We start from the raw sequence: 16078 nt of genomic DNA, 5'->3' as shown, positions 1-16078 counted from the left end.
TAGGTTTTTGGAGGAAATGCCTTATCAGATTAACAAAATTCCTTTCAGTTTTTAGTTCACTAAGAGATTTTATTTTAAATGGGCATTAAACTTAGCAAATGCTTTTTTTTCTGGATTTACTATGATGCCATATTTTTTTCCTTTAGTTTGTTAGTGAGGTGAGTGACATTTTTAGATTTTCTAATGTTAAAATAACCTTCAATTCCTGGGGTAAATTCAACTTGGTCATCATGCATAATTTTTTTTAATGAATTATTGGATTCAGTATAATTATAATACTGTTCAAGATTCTAAAGTTGTATTCCTGAATGGGATTGGCCTATAATTTTTCTTTTTTTATACTGTCTTTGTCTGGTTTCTGGTATCAAGATTCTGTTTGTCTTATAAAATGCATTGAGGGCTTCCCTGGTGGTGCAGTGGTTGGGAGTCTGCCTGCCGATGCAGGGGACGTGGGTTTGTGCCCCGGTCCGGGAGGATCCCACATGCCGCGGGGTGGCTGGGCCCGTGGGTCGTGGCTGCTGGGCCTGCGCGTCTGGGGCCTGCGCGTCCGGAGCCTGTGCTCCGCAGCGGGAGAGGCCACAGCGGTGGGAGGCCCGCGTATCGGAAAAAAAAAAAAAAAAGCATTGAGGGCTCTTCTCTTTTTTCCTTATCATGGGAGATTGGAGTAATTGACTCCTTGAAAGTTTGGTGGAATTCACCTGTGAAATAATCTTTTTTTTTTTTGTTTTCTTTATGGAAACATTTTAAACTTTTAATTCAATCTATTTAAAGGAGTAAAGGACTATTCAAACTTTCTGTTTTTTTTCAAGACACTTTTAGTAAGTTATAGTTGTCTAGGAATGTGTCCATTTCATTTATGTTTTCAAATTCATTGACATGCATTTATGCATCACGTTCTCTTTGTGACCTCCCTCATTAAATTTACACACACAGTAGTAGCTGTTATCAACCCTTCATCTTACAAATGAGGAAACAGAGACCCAGAGAGGAGAATCACTTGTCCAGATCAAGCAGAAGGTGGCAGAGTCAGGATTTAAATTCAGGTCTTTCTGAATTGCAAATTGCTGTTTCTGCTGTATCATGCTGGGACTAGAGGACCGGGTGGGATTTGGACCGGCAGAGATGGGAAGGAAAAGGCAACTGTGCATGAAGAACAGCATGTGTGAATGCATGGAGGCGGGCACAGAGGACGACATGGAGAGGTGTGCTTGGGCTGAAAACTCAAGTGGGTGCCGGGGGGAGTGGGAGGTGAAGGTGGTGTGGGCACATGCCTTGCTGCTGAGTCTTACGGAGAGATGCAGTGAGCCAGGAAACACGGGTTCTGCTCCCAAGGAACTCACTGACTAGTTGGGGAGATGAGATTGACCCAGGGAAGTCCACACTAGGCTAGTTGCCAGGGGGTAGTGGGGACAGTGAGTGCTGCCATAGTCTTGAGAAGATACACCTTTGGGCAGGGGAGGTCAGGGTTCGGCTGAGATGGGTGAGATTTGACTGATGGTGAGGAGGGCGGGGCCGCTGAAGGCAGGATGCAGGACACGGGGAAGGTGTGACGGCTGGGAAGCTCAAGGTGTATTCAGGAGACTGGAGCCCAGTCTCAAGGCTTCTCTCTCTCTCTTTATGCCCCATGCTGGTCTAGCCGCCACGTCCTTCTTTTCTTTCCAAACAGTGGCGGCCAGAGTTTTGTGGTTTAGAACAGAAAGCCATGTTGATTTTGATGTATCCTCAATATGGAAGTTTTAAATAGGGGCTTCCCATGCTGAGTAAATGTTGAGCTGGGATGTTCCCAAGATGTTGGAACGTGCCCCCTTCGACTCTGACCTTGCCTATGAAAACCCTCAAACCCTCTGGGCCCTGTCCATCCAGAGCTCTTGACCTGTGTGGGAACCAGTGGGTTCCGTCCAAATGGTTCGTCAAATAAGTGCCCCTTATTTGACACCACAAATGCCCCTTTATCAGGGAGAGGAAAACAGAGAAAGACAACAGGATCCCAGAGTCAGTTGGGCCTGGGTTTGAATCCTGATGCTTCCACTTAAGGAGCAGGTAACTTAACCCTTCTGGGCCTCAGTTTCCTTGTTTAATAGGGGGGATAACAATAGCACCTACTTCATAGGGATATTCTAAGGATTGAATGACTTAAGAATCATGCTAGGCATATGAAAGCACTCGGTATGTTAGATATTGTTAGCTATTGTTACAGACTGTGTTTCTTTAAAGTTATTTGCTAATTGCAGATAGTGAAGGAAAAATATAATATGCTGCTAGATTGTATAACCGGTGGCCTGTCTTCATCTGAGGGTGGATGGGAATCGGGGAAAGTGCCCATCTTTGAGGAAAGTCTGAGGATCTCCATTTTCAAATGAGGAAACTGAGGTCCAGAGAGGTTAAGCGGCTTGAGTCAGAATTCAAATTCAGGCTTCTCCGACTGCACACCCAGTGTTCTTTCCTCTGGGCCTCAGCCCTCGCCGCAAAACATCAACTGTCCAGTGGTTACTCCCCCAAATTGTCCGACAATCATAATGGAGCTGGAGAGAGCCTGGGAGAGCCCCTGAGTGGTGACCTTGAAGCTGATAACTGGCTCTTACCTTCCTGCCTCTCTTCCTCCCTTTCAGGAGCTTCCAGCTGTGGGCAAGCTGGTTCTCGGGGTATGTGTGTGTATGGGAGAGGTGGGGTGGGGGGAGCGGTGTGTGTGTGTGTTTGTGTGTGTGTGTGTGTGAGTGTGAGTGAAATCCCATGGTAATTCATGGGTGAGAAGAGCAAGGACCTGTCTTCTCTGGGCCCCAGGAAATGGAGGGTCTTCTTGGCAGCATCATTGTTCATCGTCCTTTGTCTTCGGGTGCTCTTATTTGTAGAACATCTTGTGTTGCTCTCGGGCTCAGCTGGAAGCCGCCCAGCTTTGCTTCTGGCTTCCTGTCTGGACCCCAAGCAAGTGGGATTTTTTGCTTGTCTTCACCCATTGCAAGATGGTTCCATGCCTACTTGTGAGGCTGTATCAGGGCTTCCAAGCCTTCAAGATCTCTGGGATGAGCTGTTGGATTCTGCAGCCAGAGAGCTCTCTATGGAGCCGTTGGCATGGTTTCCACGAAGAACACTTAGGACCCCTTCGTCTCTGAGTTCTTTGAGCCAGCAGAAATCTTCTTTTCTTGAAACCTTTGTGCTTGTCTTGCGTGTTTGTGGTAGATGGTCTTTAGGATTGTCAGGTCCTGGACCAAGATCCTAGGGTGGAGAAGGACCAAGACAGAAAGACCACCTCTTGTCAAACAGCTGCCCTGGCTTTCTGGGACTCCAGAGGTTCCTGCCTTTCCTGGAAGCTCCTGATCATGTCAACAGCGCCATCTGCAGGTGCCCATGTGCCAGGCACTGGGCTGGGTGTTTCATACACATTATCTTATTGAATATTTACATCATCATCTTGGAGAGTAACAGTTTTAATCTTCATTTGTCATATGAAAAGGGAAATTTCTGGAGAGTAATTAACGTCCCCAAGGTCACATGCAGAGTTGGGATTTGATCTGAGGCCTGTCTGACTTCAGAGCGTGTCTCTTAACCACCATATTACACTGTGTTCCCCTGAGGATGTTTCATGAAACAAGCTTTCCGTGGTGAAAGAGGGAGGTGAAACATTGCTGTTTTCCTCCATCTCTTGGAGATTTAAAATACACACTAACTTGTTGGAAGCCCTGAGAGGTTTAACAGGGAAAAAAACACCTACTTATTTTTGTTTAAAACAATTTCACAGACTCCTTTAAAACGTAGAACCCCTCCTCATCCTCCTTCTCTTCTTTATAATGGAATACCGTTGAGTCATCTGGCACAACCAGTATTTTCTGGAACACACCTGGACAACCACTACATTAGGCAAATCTCTCCTCTTTGGGTCTCAGTTTCCCTATCTGAAAAACTAAGGGTTTGGCGCATTGGACCACGAATGTGTAACTGACACATGACTTGCCCTCCAGCTGTAAGCAGCTAGAAATCTGGATAAAATACGTGAAACAGTTGTTTTCAGACATGGGGTACCAGGCACCTCGTGACTGTGATTCCCGAGAGAAGAGAAACACACGAGGTGAGCCTTGCCTGGCATCACCTTTCTACTTGGAGGTAGTTTTCAAACCTCAGCACAGGAAGGGGAACCCAAGCTGGGCCTGCAGTCTCCCTGATTTGAAGAGGCAGAGATTGGACTTCGGGGAAGTGGAGCTGCACAGAGGAGGGTGGTGGTGGTGTCCGTCCTGGTGCTGCATTCATTCTGTCTGTTAGTCATGACTAGGAATTAGAGGCCAGGCACCAGCCAGAGAAGGCTCCCCAAGGAGGGTCATTTTAGCTGAGACCTGAAGGATGAGTATGAGTTCACCAGGCGTAAAGGGGGGAGTGTTTGAAGCAGAGGAAAAGCGTGTGTGAAGGCACAGGGCAGGGACAGGGCTGGCATCTAGGCCCCGCTGGGCAGAGAACAGCGGTGAGACACGCGGAGAATGAGCCCCTGCACCTCTCCCAGGCCAGGAGAAGGGAATGAGTGTGTGGGAGTGAGTGTTGGAAGGTGGGTGTGGCTGGGCAGGACTGTTTCCTCAGTCCCAGGACCTGATCTAAGGACCAGGGTGGGATGTCCTTGGGGATGCTGACCAGGAGAGCCAGGAAGTGGGTGGTCTGGAGGGAGAGGATAGTTTCCTGGGGCACGTGGAGCACTGTGAACCTTTCCGCCTCTTCCCCACGGGCTGAGCCTACGCACAGGCTGACAATGGAAATGCTTACGCAGGAGAAACGCCTCTATTCAGGTGCTTCCCGTTAATCTGCAGAAGGGGTGGCAGCAGCAGCAGCTAGTTTCGGGACTTGCTTGTCTTTGAATGGGGGTAATTGCTGGGAGTTGTCAATGTTCCAGATTGTTCCCTGGAAGAGGGGAAGGAAGGAGGGATGTCATGGGCTCTGCTGAGCACTTCCCCCTGCAGGCAGCACGTGAAGTCACAGAGGGGTGGGCCCTGCAGGGGAGCCCAGGAGGGTGAGGGGACCACGGGATCACAGCAGGCAGGGCCAAACCAGAAGGGCCCTGCGAGTTCATATGAACCAATCCCCTCAGTTTACAGATGGGAAAACTGAGATGCAGCAGGGAAGGGGCAACCCAGGGTCACACAGGGTGGGCCCAGCCAGCTGCTTGGCTCCAGCAAACAGCCCAGGCGTCCTCCATGCTGGCTGTGCTCCCTTCCCTCCCTCGGCCCCCTGAGTCCATCTGGGGTTCCCCAGGCTGGGGCCCGTGTGTATCAGAAACCCCTTTCCCTTTCTCTGACTACAGGAGACCAGCGCAGTGGTGGGGTCACTGAGGCCAGCAGCCTCCTGGGGGGCTCACCGCGGCGTCCGTGTGGCCGGAAGGGCTCCCCGTACCACACGGGGCAGCTGCATCCCGCGGTGCGTGTGGCCGACCTCTTGCAGCACATCAACCAGATGAAGACGGCCGAGGGCTATGGCTTCAAGCAGGAGTATGAGGTGCACGGCCCCAGTCCAGCCAGGACCCCTCGCCAGGGCCTTGCCTGGTTGCTCCTCCCTGTGGACCCTGGCAGCCCTCAGCCCAGCCCTGGATGGACCCATGCTCTGACAGTCCCCAAATTCAACCTAATGTTTTGACCTTGACCTTGATCCTAACCTCAGACTGACCTGGTTTCTAACTCTCATCCTAACCCTGACTTGAAAACTGATCTTGAATCTTATCTCAGTCTCCATCTGGACCCTGCCGGGATCCTTATTCTATTCCTGATATGAACCTGACCACCAACACTGACCCTGACCTCCAACCTAAATCCCAGTCTGACTTTGACCCTGACTCTCATCCTAAGCTCCATTTGGACTCTGACTTGAATCCCATCCTACCTCCATCTGGACTTCATTTGACCCTCACCTTTACCTTCTTCCCAGCTCAAACCTGGATTTGCCCTACACCTGACCCTCATTCTAAAATGTCTCTGAACTCTAACCCTCTTTTCCCCTCTTTTCTCTCTTCCCCCTACACAGCTTGGTATTGAACTTAGTCCCTCACTTACAAAGGAATTTACAGTGACTTTATTTCAGGCCCCAAGTTTAACCCTGAACCTGGCCCTTGTCGTGGTCCCACTCCCATCCTCTTGAGGGGATAGGGCTCTTATGAGAGAGGGGCTTCCCTCCCTCACTAACTACCACTTTCCCTTCTGGCAGAGCTTTTTTGAAGGCTGGGATGCTACAAAGAAGAAAGACAAGGTCAAGGGTGGCCGGCAGGAGCCCATGCCTGCCTGTGAGTCCTGGGGGAGGGCGTGGGGTCTGGGGCCGTGGGTGGGATGGAACAGGAAGCAGCAGAACAGAAGCGTGAGCCGTTTAGTGAGGGCCTGTCTCATGCCAAGCTGTGTGCTGAGCGTCACACTTGTTACCTCACTTTGTCCTTTCAGTAACCCTGTGAAGTGGATGTGGTAGAACCCCCACTTTACAGATAAGGAAACCGAGGCTTGGGAGGTTAAGCCCCCTGCCCAAGGTCACACAGCTCATATACTTGTGTGAGCAGCACAGGACCTCAGGCCTTCTTGATGCTGCAGTGCAGACACTAACCACTGGCCTGCCCTGCCTCCAGCAGTACCAAGGGCCTGCTCGTTGGTCCTGAGCCTCTAGGTTCCCTGGCTGACCTGCCTGTGCCCCACCTCTGGCCTCCAGGAAGCTTCCCCCACTGCCTCAGCTCTGGGCTCCCCACTTCAGCCCCTGCCCACCCCATGGCCACCTGCTCTGTGTTTCCAGATGATCGGCACCGAGTGAAACTGCACCCGATGCTGGGAGACCCTGATGCCGACTACATTAATGCCAACTACATAGACGTGAGTGCCTCGCCCCGTCACCTCTGCTGACCGGCCCTGCCCGCCCCAGGCTCACGGTCCAGGCAGGGCAGGACCTGTCGGGGAACAAATGGGGGTTCGTGTGGCTGGGTTCTGAGTGCCCCCACCTCCTGCAGTCAGTGCCACGGAGCTCAGCCGAGGGGAGGAGAGGGTGGGCGGCAGCTGTCGGGAGGGCTTCCTGCAGGCCAGAGTTGGCCTGAGAGACGGGGGATGGGGATGGTGGAGGGGAGTGTCAGTGAGGCAGCATGGAGGGAAGAGGGCAGACAGCTAGGCCTAGATATGAGGAAGGATCCCCTCTTGGTGAGGGGCCAAGAGCCTGGGGGTGGGATTCTGGTGATACACAGCGAGGCTGAAGGCGGACAGGGGCTGCGCTGAAGGCCACGAATGGCAAGGTGAGGAATTTGGCCTTTTCCCTAGGGGCACCAGGGAGTCATTAGAAGTGTTTACCCATGATCAGAGCGGTACTGTAAGAATAATAACTCAGGTTTATTGACCATGTACTGTGTGCCAAGCACTGTGCTAAGCACTTTATACCAAATAATTAACTTTATATAATCCCTACAACCACCCTATGCAGTAGTTAGCATTGTGTGGCCTCACTTAACAGGTGAGGAAACTGGGGCTCAGAGAGGTGAAGCTACTTTTCCCAGGTCACACAGCTAGGGAGTGGTAAAGAAGGGATTCATATCTCAGCCTGTCAGGGTCTCCAAAGCCTTTGCTGCTAACCATGAAACTGTCCTGCCAGCCACAGCAGCAACTGCTCGGGCTGGACCAGAGGGAGGGGCCAGAGACAGGGCAGGCAGCCAGGGGGCCTGAGCTTGAGTGTGAAGGAGAGGTGATGAGTCTGCTCCCCAAGTGTGGATGAGGGTGAGACAGGACAGGCCCAGGAGTCGGACCCTGATCGGACTCCCTGACCTGCAGCGAGCCAGGTTTGGCAGAGAGTCATTTATTCACTTGTCAGCTATGTTTTGAGCACCTACTGTGTGCCAGGCATTGTGCTGGGCACCAGGGATACAGCAGTGAGCAAGCAGACACAGTCTCTGCTTTCTGTGAACATATAGATTCGAGTTGGGGAGGCACATAAGCGTGCAAGTAAAATAAATTCAGACTGGATGGAAAAGCACAGGCCAGAAAAGAGGAATGACTTCCTCAGCGTCACACAGCAAGGTGGTGGTAGTGCCAGGGTTAGCTGTGGCCGGCTGCATGGAAGCAGAGGGCTTGTGCTGGCCCTGGGTGGCTGGAGAGGGAAGGGAAGGGTGGCCCAGGTAGGAGCAGCATGACCGGCTGGAGGTGGAGGAGGCAGGTATCTGGGAGCGGGGGAGTCAGGGACTCTGGAGGTGACCTTTCCTTTCCTTTGTCTTCATTCCCTCCTGGTGGCCAGATGCGCTACCCGTATTTCCCAGAATTCCTTGCCTTCTCCCCCACCTCCCATCCTCTCCCCTGGCTGGGCTGTGGGGCCGGGCCTGGCCTCGCCTCTCAGACTTGGGCAGTTTTGGTGACAGGGGCCTTGCCTCGGTCTCCTCAAGGTCCTCCTCGGCTTCACCTTGGGCCCCGGCAGGGACCTGCCCCTCCCCCTCTCTTGCCCAGCCCTCGCATCTCTGCTCTGCCGCCCCTGCTGGCATCACCCATTCTGGCCACTCCTGTGCTCCGTCCACCTCCATCTGCCTCTGGCCTAATATCTGTCTCTTTTGCTTTGTACTGTTCCCTCACTGGAATCATTAAGATTCGGATAAACCGTGAAGTAAGTATCTCTCTCCCCATCTCCTCCTCCTCCTGTCTGTCCGACTGGCTATGTCTCAGACTCTCTCACAGTCTCTGGCTGTCTCTCTCTCTGTCTCTGTCCTCCTTCCCCTCCACCCGTGCACCCAACACCAACCGTCCACTTCAGGGACCGCCCAGGGCTGAAGATTCGACACGATCCCTGTTTAAACCATTCCCTTCATCTCCTCTGCCCTGAGATGGGCCAGCAGTGTTGGGGTGCCTCCAGGTGCCTCCCCAGGCTCTGTTCTTCACCGGCTATCACCTCTGTCACCCTTGTCCCGGGCTCCCCATGGCTGATGAATCCTCACTAGCCGCACCTTTTGCAGGCCTGGGAGGGGTGCGATGGGAGGAGCTGCCCTGGGTACCGCGTTTCGGATGCTTGGGGGTCAGGGCCTTCCAGGAAGCAAGGATGGCCCTGGGCAGTCCCCTTAATACTAGTTTCCCTGGTGTTCAAATCCCTTTGTGATCAGTTTGCTTGAAACTCAACCCTCGCTACTTTGCCCTCAATGTAGCCCTAATTTGAATGTTTTATCTTGGGGGAGCAGTATGGGTATTTTATTTTCAAAAATTGTGCTGTGTTTGGGCCTTTTAAGAATTAAAAAAACCCCAATTCATCTAGCAATCCTCTGATTTGTCTTTTAATACGTATTATTTTCATAATAGTTGATGCCCGACGGGATTGTTTTCTTTTTTGGGTACTTCGTCTGTTTTATCTCCTTTTTTCTTTTACAAATATATTTCTTGCTTTTTTTATGATTGCAAAAATACAATTCATCATTAGACTTTCAGACAGCACGGAGATACCTAATATATAAAGTGTAAGGTCCCGGCTGTCGCACCTGCTGGAGATGACAGTTGTCCCAGATGTGCTTCTAGACACCCTCTGCCTGGTTTTGAGTTTGTTTTAACAGTTCATTTGTAAAGTTCCTAAACTTAAGTGGAATATTAGGCCCACAGAAGGCAGTGGACGTACTCAGCCCTAGCGCCCCCCCTTAGGAGGTGATGAATATAGGGCGTTGTATCAATACTTTACATCTCGATCTCCACAAAACACACTACTCATTTAGTTATTGTCAGACTGTTATGAAATGCGCCGAGGAGACTTGGCTTAATTAATCTTCAAATTTCCATTAACAAGAGTGTCATTGGCTGAGCACCTGCTCTGTGCCAGGCACATCATGCCGTCCTTACCACACTCTGCAAGGTTGGGACCTGCATTTGGCAGACGAGAAAATGGAGGCTTAGAAATGTTGAGTGGCTGACTCATGGCCCCACGGCTCTGGATCAGCTCAAACCCATCCTGAGCCCTCCACCCTCACACGAGACCCTGGATCTCTCCCTTCGGGGGCATCGGGGTGCCCTGGGGTCTTGCCCACCGTGCAAGTCGTCAGTCTCCCAGCTCCACCCACTCAGAGACGCCAGGGAAGGGTGGGTGTCTGCCACTCAGAGGCGCCAGGGAGGGGTGGGAGCAGGCCCCTAGGACATGCTGATGGCCCGGAGTGTGAAGACCTCTGCTCGCTAATCCTGGTCTCTAAAGTGGGTGTGCTCAAGGTGTCTCCTTATCTTCCTTTAACATCTGATCATTTAAAACTTTCCATTTCACTGTCCTCTGTGTGATATAATTGTGTAATACATGTATGCAATTCAAAAGTTAATATGCAGGTATTGAAGGCCATCTGTCTAAAACCTTGTTCAGTTGTTTGCTGTATACTGACTAGCAATTGGGCGCTGGCAGTGTGCTGGGCACTGGAGGGCCAGAGATGGATGAATCAGAAGAGACCCTGGCTCTCTCACGTGAGATTCTCAGGCAGACCGGTTTTAGGTGGAGTAGCTTGTTCCCAGCTTGACTAAGGCTGGGGGTGGAGGGCAGCACAGAGGCAGCACCCCTCTGACCCCAGATGCCCAGCAGCTCCCCTGAGGACTTGAAGCACAGGCAGTGGCTGGGGAGATGGCAGGAGGGAATTAGGCTAGACCCAGAGAGGTTCCAGTAGTGAGGGCTGAATGACTCTGGGAGGCTTTTCGTTATTTGGTAACGTTGACTATGTTTTGGTCATTTTCATGGGAATGTGTAGGTATACAACACGTGCATGTCTTGCTATTATCCTCATAATCTGGAGGAGAACAGAGGCTTAGAGAGCCTGGCTACTCAGAGTGTGCTTTGAAGCCCAGCCTTGGCACCACCTGGGATCTGCTTGGAAATGCACAATCCTGGGCCCTGCCCCAGACCTTCTGAATCTGAATCTGCCTTTTAACAAGATCTCCAGGAGATTCGTGTGCACAGTAAAGGCTGAGAAGAGACCACTTAGTGCCTGGAATCACACAGCTGCTCCGTGGTAGAGTTGCAACAGAGACCCAGGTCAACTTGACCCAAGACTCAGATTCTTAACCCCTGTTGTAAACCACTGTCTGCCCAAGAATTCTTGACACCATTTAGATCTCCAGGAATTCTTGACATTCACACCATTTAGATCTTCAGGGGTACTCGTTGGCCTTTAAAGCAGTAGTAATAGTAATGGCTGTTATTGATTAAGTACTGGCTTAGTGCTTGCCATGGTGCCAAGCCCTTGGCATATGTAACTTTATTTACTCCTCACAAGAGTCCAAGGAAGTAAATGCTATAAATATTCCCATTTTATTTATTTATTTTTTGCGGTACGCGGGCCTCTCACTGTTGTGGCCTCTCCCGTTGCGGAGCACAGGCTCCGGACGCGCAGGCTCAGCGGCCATGGCTCACGGGCCTAGCCGCTCCGCGGCATGTGGGATCTTCCCAGACCGGGGCACGAACCCACGTCCCCTGCATCGGCAGGCGGACTCCCAACCGCTGCGCCACCAGGGAAGCCCAATATTCCCATTTTATAGATGTGAAAATACAGGCATAGAGAAGTAAAGGGATTCGCCCAAGGGCACATACTTAGCAAGAGCTATGCAGAGCAGGGATTTGAACTCTGGCAGTCTGACTCCAGGGCCCCTTGGGCCTGGGAAGCCCACGGGGCCAGAGGATTTGCTGGGAGCTGTATTGAGGGTATGAACTTGAGGCAAGTGGCCGAGCTTGGTGGTTTCTCTTGCACCGGCCTTGCAGTACTTCTTACCTATCCCGTGTTGCCTACATTGATTCCCTGGGTGTCTCCTGTGGGCAGGACCTCATGGGTGGCTAAGGCCCCAGGGTGGGGATGGAGTCTGGCTGGTTCCACTTCTCTGCCTGAGGGCTCTGGGGATGGAGGACGAAGTAGCTCTTGGCCTCTCTTTTGTGGGAGCTAATGTAGGTAAAGTGCTTAGCACAGTATGTGACCATAATAGGACCTCAAAAATGTATTATTATTTTAATAAAGAATTATTTTAATTATTTGTTATTGTTTTTATTACTGATTTCAAAGATTTTAAAACACATTTTATCTGAAGTCCATGAGCAGCTCCTGTGCTCATTTGCTCCTAACCTGAAGCCTTCATCTGGCCGCCCAAGCTCTGGGTGACTGGGGTAGTCGGGAGGGGTATTGCCCATTCTGGTTGCCCTGAGGGGGCCTGGGATAGCTGACGAGACCCAGCCTAGGATCTGGGGTTGCTTAGGGTCTCTGGGGCTTTAGGAACAGGGCAGGGTCACCCCGCAATTTATTTGTCTTCAAACAGCAGCCGGGTTGTAAGCAGATTGCGGATAATTATCCCCAATTTATGAATGGGGAGACCCTCTAGGCCCATAAAGGAGTTGTGTCCTCCCTAGGGTCACATAGCAGAGATGGGTTTAAACCTAAGACACTGGTGTCTGAGCTGTACTTCCTTCCTTACTTGGGGACTGGGAGGACAGGGTCACCCTGGTCAGGAGGGTGGGGCAGTTCCCTGGGGGGTGTGTGCAGCTTCTGGGAGAGGAGGGCAGAGGGGGCCTGAGCAAGTGAGGGGCTGCTCCCTGGGGTCTTACCACACCCTCTTCTCCTGTTCCAGGGTTACCACAGGTCAAACCACTTCATAGCCACTCAAGGTACCTGGCACCCCCCCCCCCCACCATGTGCCCCTCAGTGTGCCTGCCTTCCTGCCTTCCCTGCTTATCTGCCTGCCTCCCATCTGTCTCTCTGTCTGAGCCCCACTCTCTGACTGGGTGTCTGGAATCTGGCCATCTGTCTCCGCCCCCTCTTTGTGTTTTTGTTTCCCTGATGGGCACCATCCGTTTGTAGCTCCTGGTCCAGCTGTCTGTCTGCATGCAAAAGGGCCAGCCAGACTCGGTCCTCACAGGTGTGGGTTGTGCCTCTCGGTCTGGGGGCCACCTGGGTCCCTCTGGCCGCGTCTTCCCGCCCAGCTATCCATCTGTCCATCCCGCCTGGAGACTTGTGCCGTGGCCCTCTAGCTCTGCTTCTTGGGTTGCGCTCGGGATGAGGGGTGTCTCCAGGCAGGCCCTCCCTGGTAATGCCCACCGCCAGGGCCCAACAGGCATGAGTTGGCAGTTGGTGGGGTGTGTGTGGGGTGAGCACGAAGCCCCCATTTGGGGCTCAGGAGTCTCCTGGCCTGGAGTGGTGGTGCGGGGCAGCCGTGTGCTGGGCCTGGGTGGAGACCTGGCCTCAGGGACAAGCATCCTCTGTGCCCCCAGGGCCGAAGCCCGAGATGGTCTACGACTTCTGGCGCATGGTGTGGCAGGAGCACTGTTCCAGCATTGTCATGATCACCAAGCTGGTGGAGGTGGGCAGGGTAAGTGGGGCCGTGGGGGACGGGTGTGGTGGGCCAGGGGGCAGTGAAGAGCCCGCTGAACCTGCCCCGTGGGGACTCCAGGTGAAATGCTCGCGGTACTGGCCAGAGGACTCGGACATGTACGGGGACATCAAGATCACGCTGGTGAAGACGGAGATCCTAGCGGAGTATGTTGTGCGCAGCTTTGCCCTGGAGCGGGTGAGTCTCCTGTCGTCACGGGGCCCTTCCCAGGCTGCCTGCGAGGTGGGGCAGAGCCCACCTCCCCCAGCCCAGGAGTGGAGGGTGGGAAGGGCCCCGCTGCCTGCCCAGCAAGGCAGCTACTCGGTAACTGCTGAGAGCACCACGGACGGGTGGAAAGGTGGCCGTCTTTGCTGGCGACTCCGAGAGGAAGTCGAGGCGATGAGGATGATGCGGGTCGCAGCCCAGGTGCCGGTCCTGTTCTGTGCTAGGCTCTGTGCTAAGCCCGTTGCACATATGGTTTCAGCTCTGGAAAACTCTGTGGGATTAGGCCTTTGCCCTTAGACCCATTTTATAGTTAAGGAAAATGAGGCTCAGAGTGGTTACATCACTCATGAAAAGCCACAGGGTCAGGCATGACCAGATTGTCCTAATCATGGTCCCACTTGATCGTCTGTAAAATCCTCAGAAGAAAGATAGTTTTCTCCCTTTGAACTAAGACCCGGAGAGTCAAAATGATCTCCTAGGGCTGTTGTGTAATCCAGGTGGTAGAGGTGGGTGACTACTAACGCAGGTGTGGCATCAGGAAGATCCCAGCCCAACTCCTGCATAATATCTGTCTCGTCTAACTTCGGGCAAGTGGTTTCTCCTCTTCAGAGCCTTAGTTTTCTCACCTGTACAATGAATCATTAATACCCACCTCTTGAGTGTCATTGGGGTGAACTGAGTTCTTGCGGTGAGATGCTCACCCCAGTGCCCGGCACACAGCAAGTGTCTGATAGACGCCAGCAGGGACTCTGACTGTTACTACTCTTGTCTCCCCAGAGAGGCTACTCTGCTCGCCACGAGGTCCGCCAGTTCCACTTCACGGCGTGGCCGGAGCACGGTGTCCCCTACCACGCCACGGGGCTGCTGGCTTTCATCCGGCGCGTGAAGGCCTCCACGCCCCCTGATGCTGGGCCCATTGTCATCCACTGCAGGTGGGGTGCCGGGAAGCCCAGGGAGAAGAGGGGCGGGGAATGGGGCTGTTGGAGGTCCCTAAACGAGACTGGACTTGGGTCCTTCCTGCTCAGAGACAGAGGACAGGGGAGAATGACCACCAGGGGCCCTGTGCCCTTTGAGCTTTGGCTCTGGGGTTGGCACCCTTGTGTGCTCCCCAAGACCTGGGGAGGCCCTTCTCTCAGATGCCGAGGGGGCGCTGGAGACATGGAGGGGGTGAGGGGCTGGCGAGGCACCAGGCAGGACTGAGATCCATTTGCTTCCTTTGAGCAAGTGTGCCCCTGGAGCCCCCTTCTGCTCTGTATCCCCGTCCTCCCTTCAGAGCAATCACTGTCCTGACTTCTAAACCATAGATTCATTTTGCATGCTCTTGAACTTTGTGTAAATGGAACCATGCATCAGGTGCACTTTGGAATCTGACTTTCCCTTAACCGTATGTTTATAAGGTTCGTCCATATTGTATCCTGTTCCACTGGGTCAATAAACCCCAATGTGTTTATCCACTCTGCCATGGATAGGCATTTCCGGCTTTGAGCTATCATGAATAGTGCTACTAAGGACATTCTATTACATGTCTTTTGGCCGACACACACACACCTTCCAGGGAGGTATGTACGTAGGAGTGGAATTGCTCTGTGCGAATGTTCAGCCTTACTAGGTACTACAGACAGTTTTCCAGAGTCGTTGCACTAATTCAAGCCCCCCGCAGCGGTGTACGGGAGACCCGGTGGCTGTGTGTCTTTGTGGCTGACACTTTGCTACTGCCATTTTCAAGCGTGAGATCTTGGTGTCATCTTTGTCCTCCCCCCTCCTCTCAACTCTGCTCAACCTGGTGCTGAATGTGAGGATCCCAGAATTGGGCCCGACCCAGCCCAGCTCTCAAGGAGCTCCCAGTTGGTGAGGGAGACAGCCACCTAAACAATGACCACGGAGCAGGAAGGAAGGTTTTGATAAAAGTCCACCCAGATTGCTCTGGGAGCTCAAAAGCATGACATCTGCTGGAGGATCCACAGAGTATGTGAGTGGGTTTGAGTGCGTAGGGCTTTGAAGGATGTGCAGGAGATTTGGGGACATCCAGGAGACCAGAACATTCCTGGATTAATGTTCTCTGAGCAGCGCCTTTGTTCCTCTCCCCCAGTCACAGCTGCTAAGTTGGGCTGGTTTCACATCTGCATTCTCCCTACCCTTTCTTTCCTCTCCTTCCCCAAGGCCCAGCCCCCACTCTGTCCTCTATCACATTTCACCGGAACTCTTCCAAGCAGCCTTGTGTCTGGCTCCTCCTGTATCCCCATCCCCTGTGTGGTGTAGATATGGCCAGGGGCCCCAGGCACCCTCTTCTCTTCTTCTGCTTGGTCCCGGGCTTCCTCCCCAAGGTCCTGACCTGGCCTGGGCCGCTCTCTCCCCAGCGCGGGCACTGGCCGCACAGGTTGCTACATCGTTCTGGATGTGATGCTGGACATGGCGGAGTGTGAGGGGGTCGTGGACATTTACAACTGCGTGAAGACCCTCTGCTCCCGGCGCGTCAACATGATCCAGACCGAGGTGGGGTTGCAGCCCTCTCCCCGCTTCCCCTCCAGCAGGAGTGTCCCTCGTTCAGGAGCTTGAAGCCGGTGGAGTGTGTCAGAAGGGTGTCCTAG

The 16078-nt window shown here is 52.9% G+C and overlaps 1 protein-coding gene across 8 annotated transcripts in view; it reads left to right on the top strand.

Annotated features, from left to right (window-relative positions):
* PTPRU (protein tyrosine phosphatase receptor type U) overlaps window positions 1-16078 on the top strand; it is an 83687-nt gene that overhangs the window by 57258 nt on the left and 10351 nt on the right. For 4 of the 8 annotated variants that reach the window (XM_060308906.1, XM_060308901.1, XM_060308913.1 and 1 more), the window contains 7 exons: window positions 5279-5469; window positions 6172-6247; window positions 6739-6815; window positions 12528-12564; window positions 13168-13463; window positions 14268-14422; window positions 15848-15983. In XM_060308906.1, the coding sequence (XP_060164889.1) occupies window positions 5279-5469; window positions 6172-6247; window positions 6739-6815; window positions 12528-12564; window positions 13168-13463; window positions 14268-14422; window positions 15848-15983 (968 nt within the window). Of the gene's footprint in view, window positions 1-5278; window positions 5470-6171; window positions 6248-6738; window positions 6816-8556; window positions 8575-12527; window positions 12565-13167; window positions 13464-14267; window positions 14423-15847; window positions 15984-16078 lie in introns of all 8 variants that reach the window. The other 4 variants (XM_060308947.1, XM_060308933.1, XM_030871870.2 and 1 more) reach the window with 2 other exon arrangements.

The sequence above is a fragment of the Globicephala melas genome, chromosome 1, assembly GCF_963455315.2.
Source record: "Globicephala melas chromosome 1, mGloMel1.2, whole genome shotgun sequence".
In the NCBI taxonomy this organism is placed as follows: domain Eukaryota; kingdom Metazoa; phylum Chordata; class Mammalia; order Artiodactyla; family Delphinidae; genus Globicephala; species Globicephala melas.
This window is presented reverse-complemented; position numbering and strand designations above follow the sequence as displayed.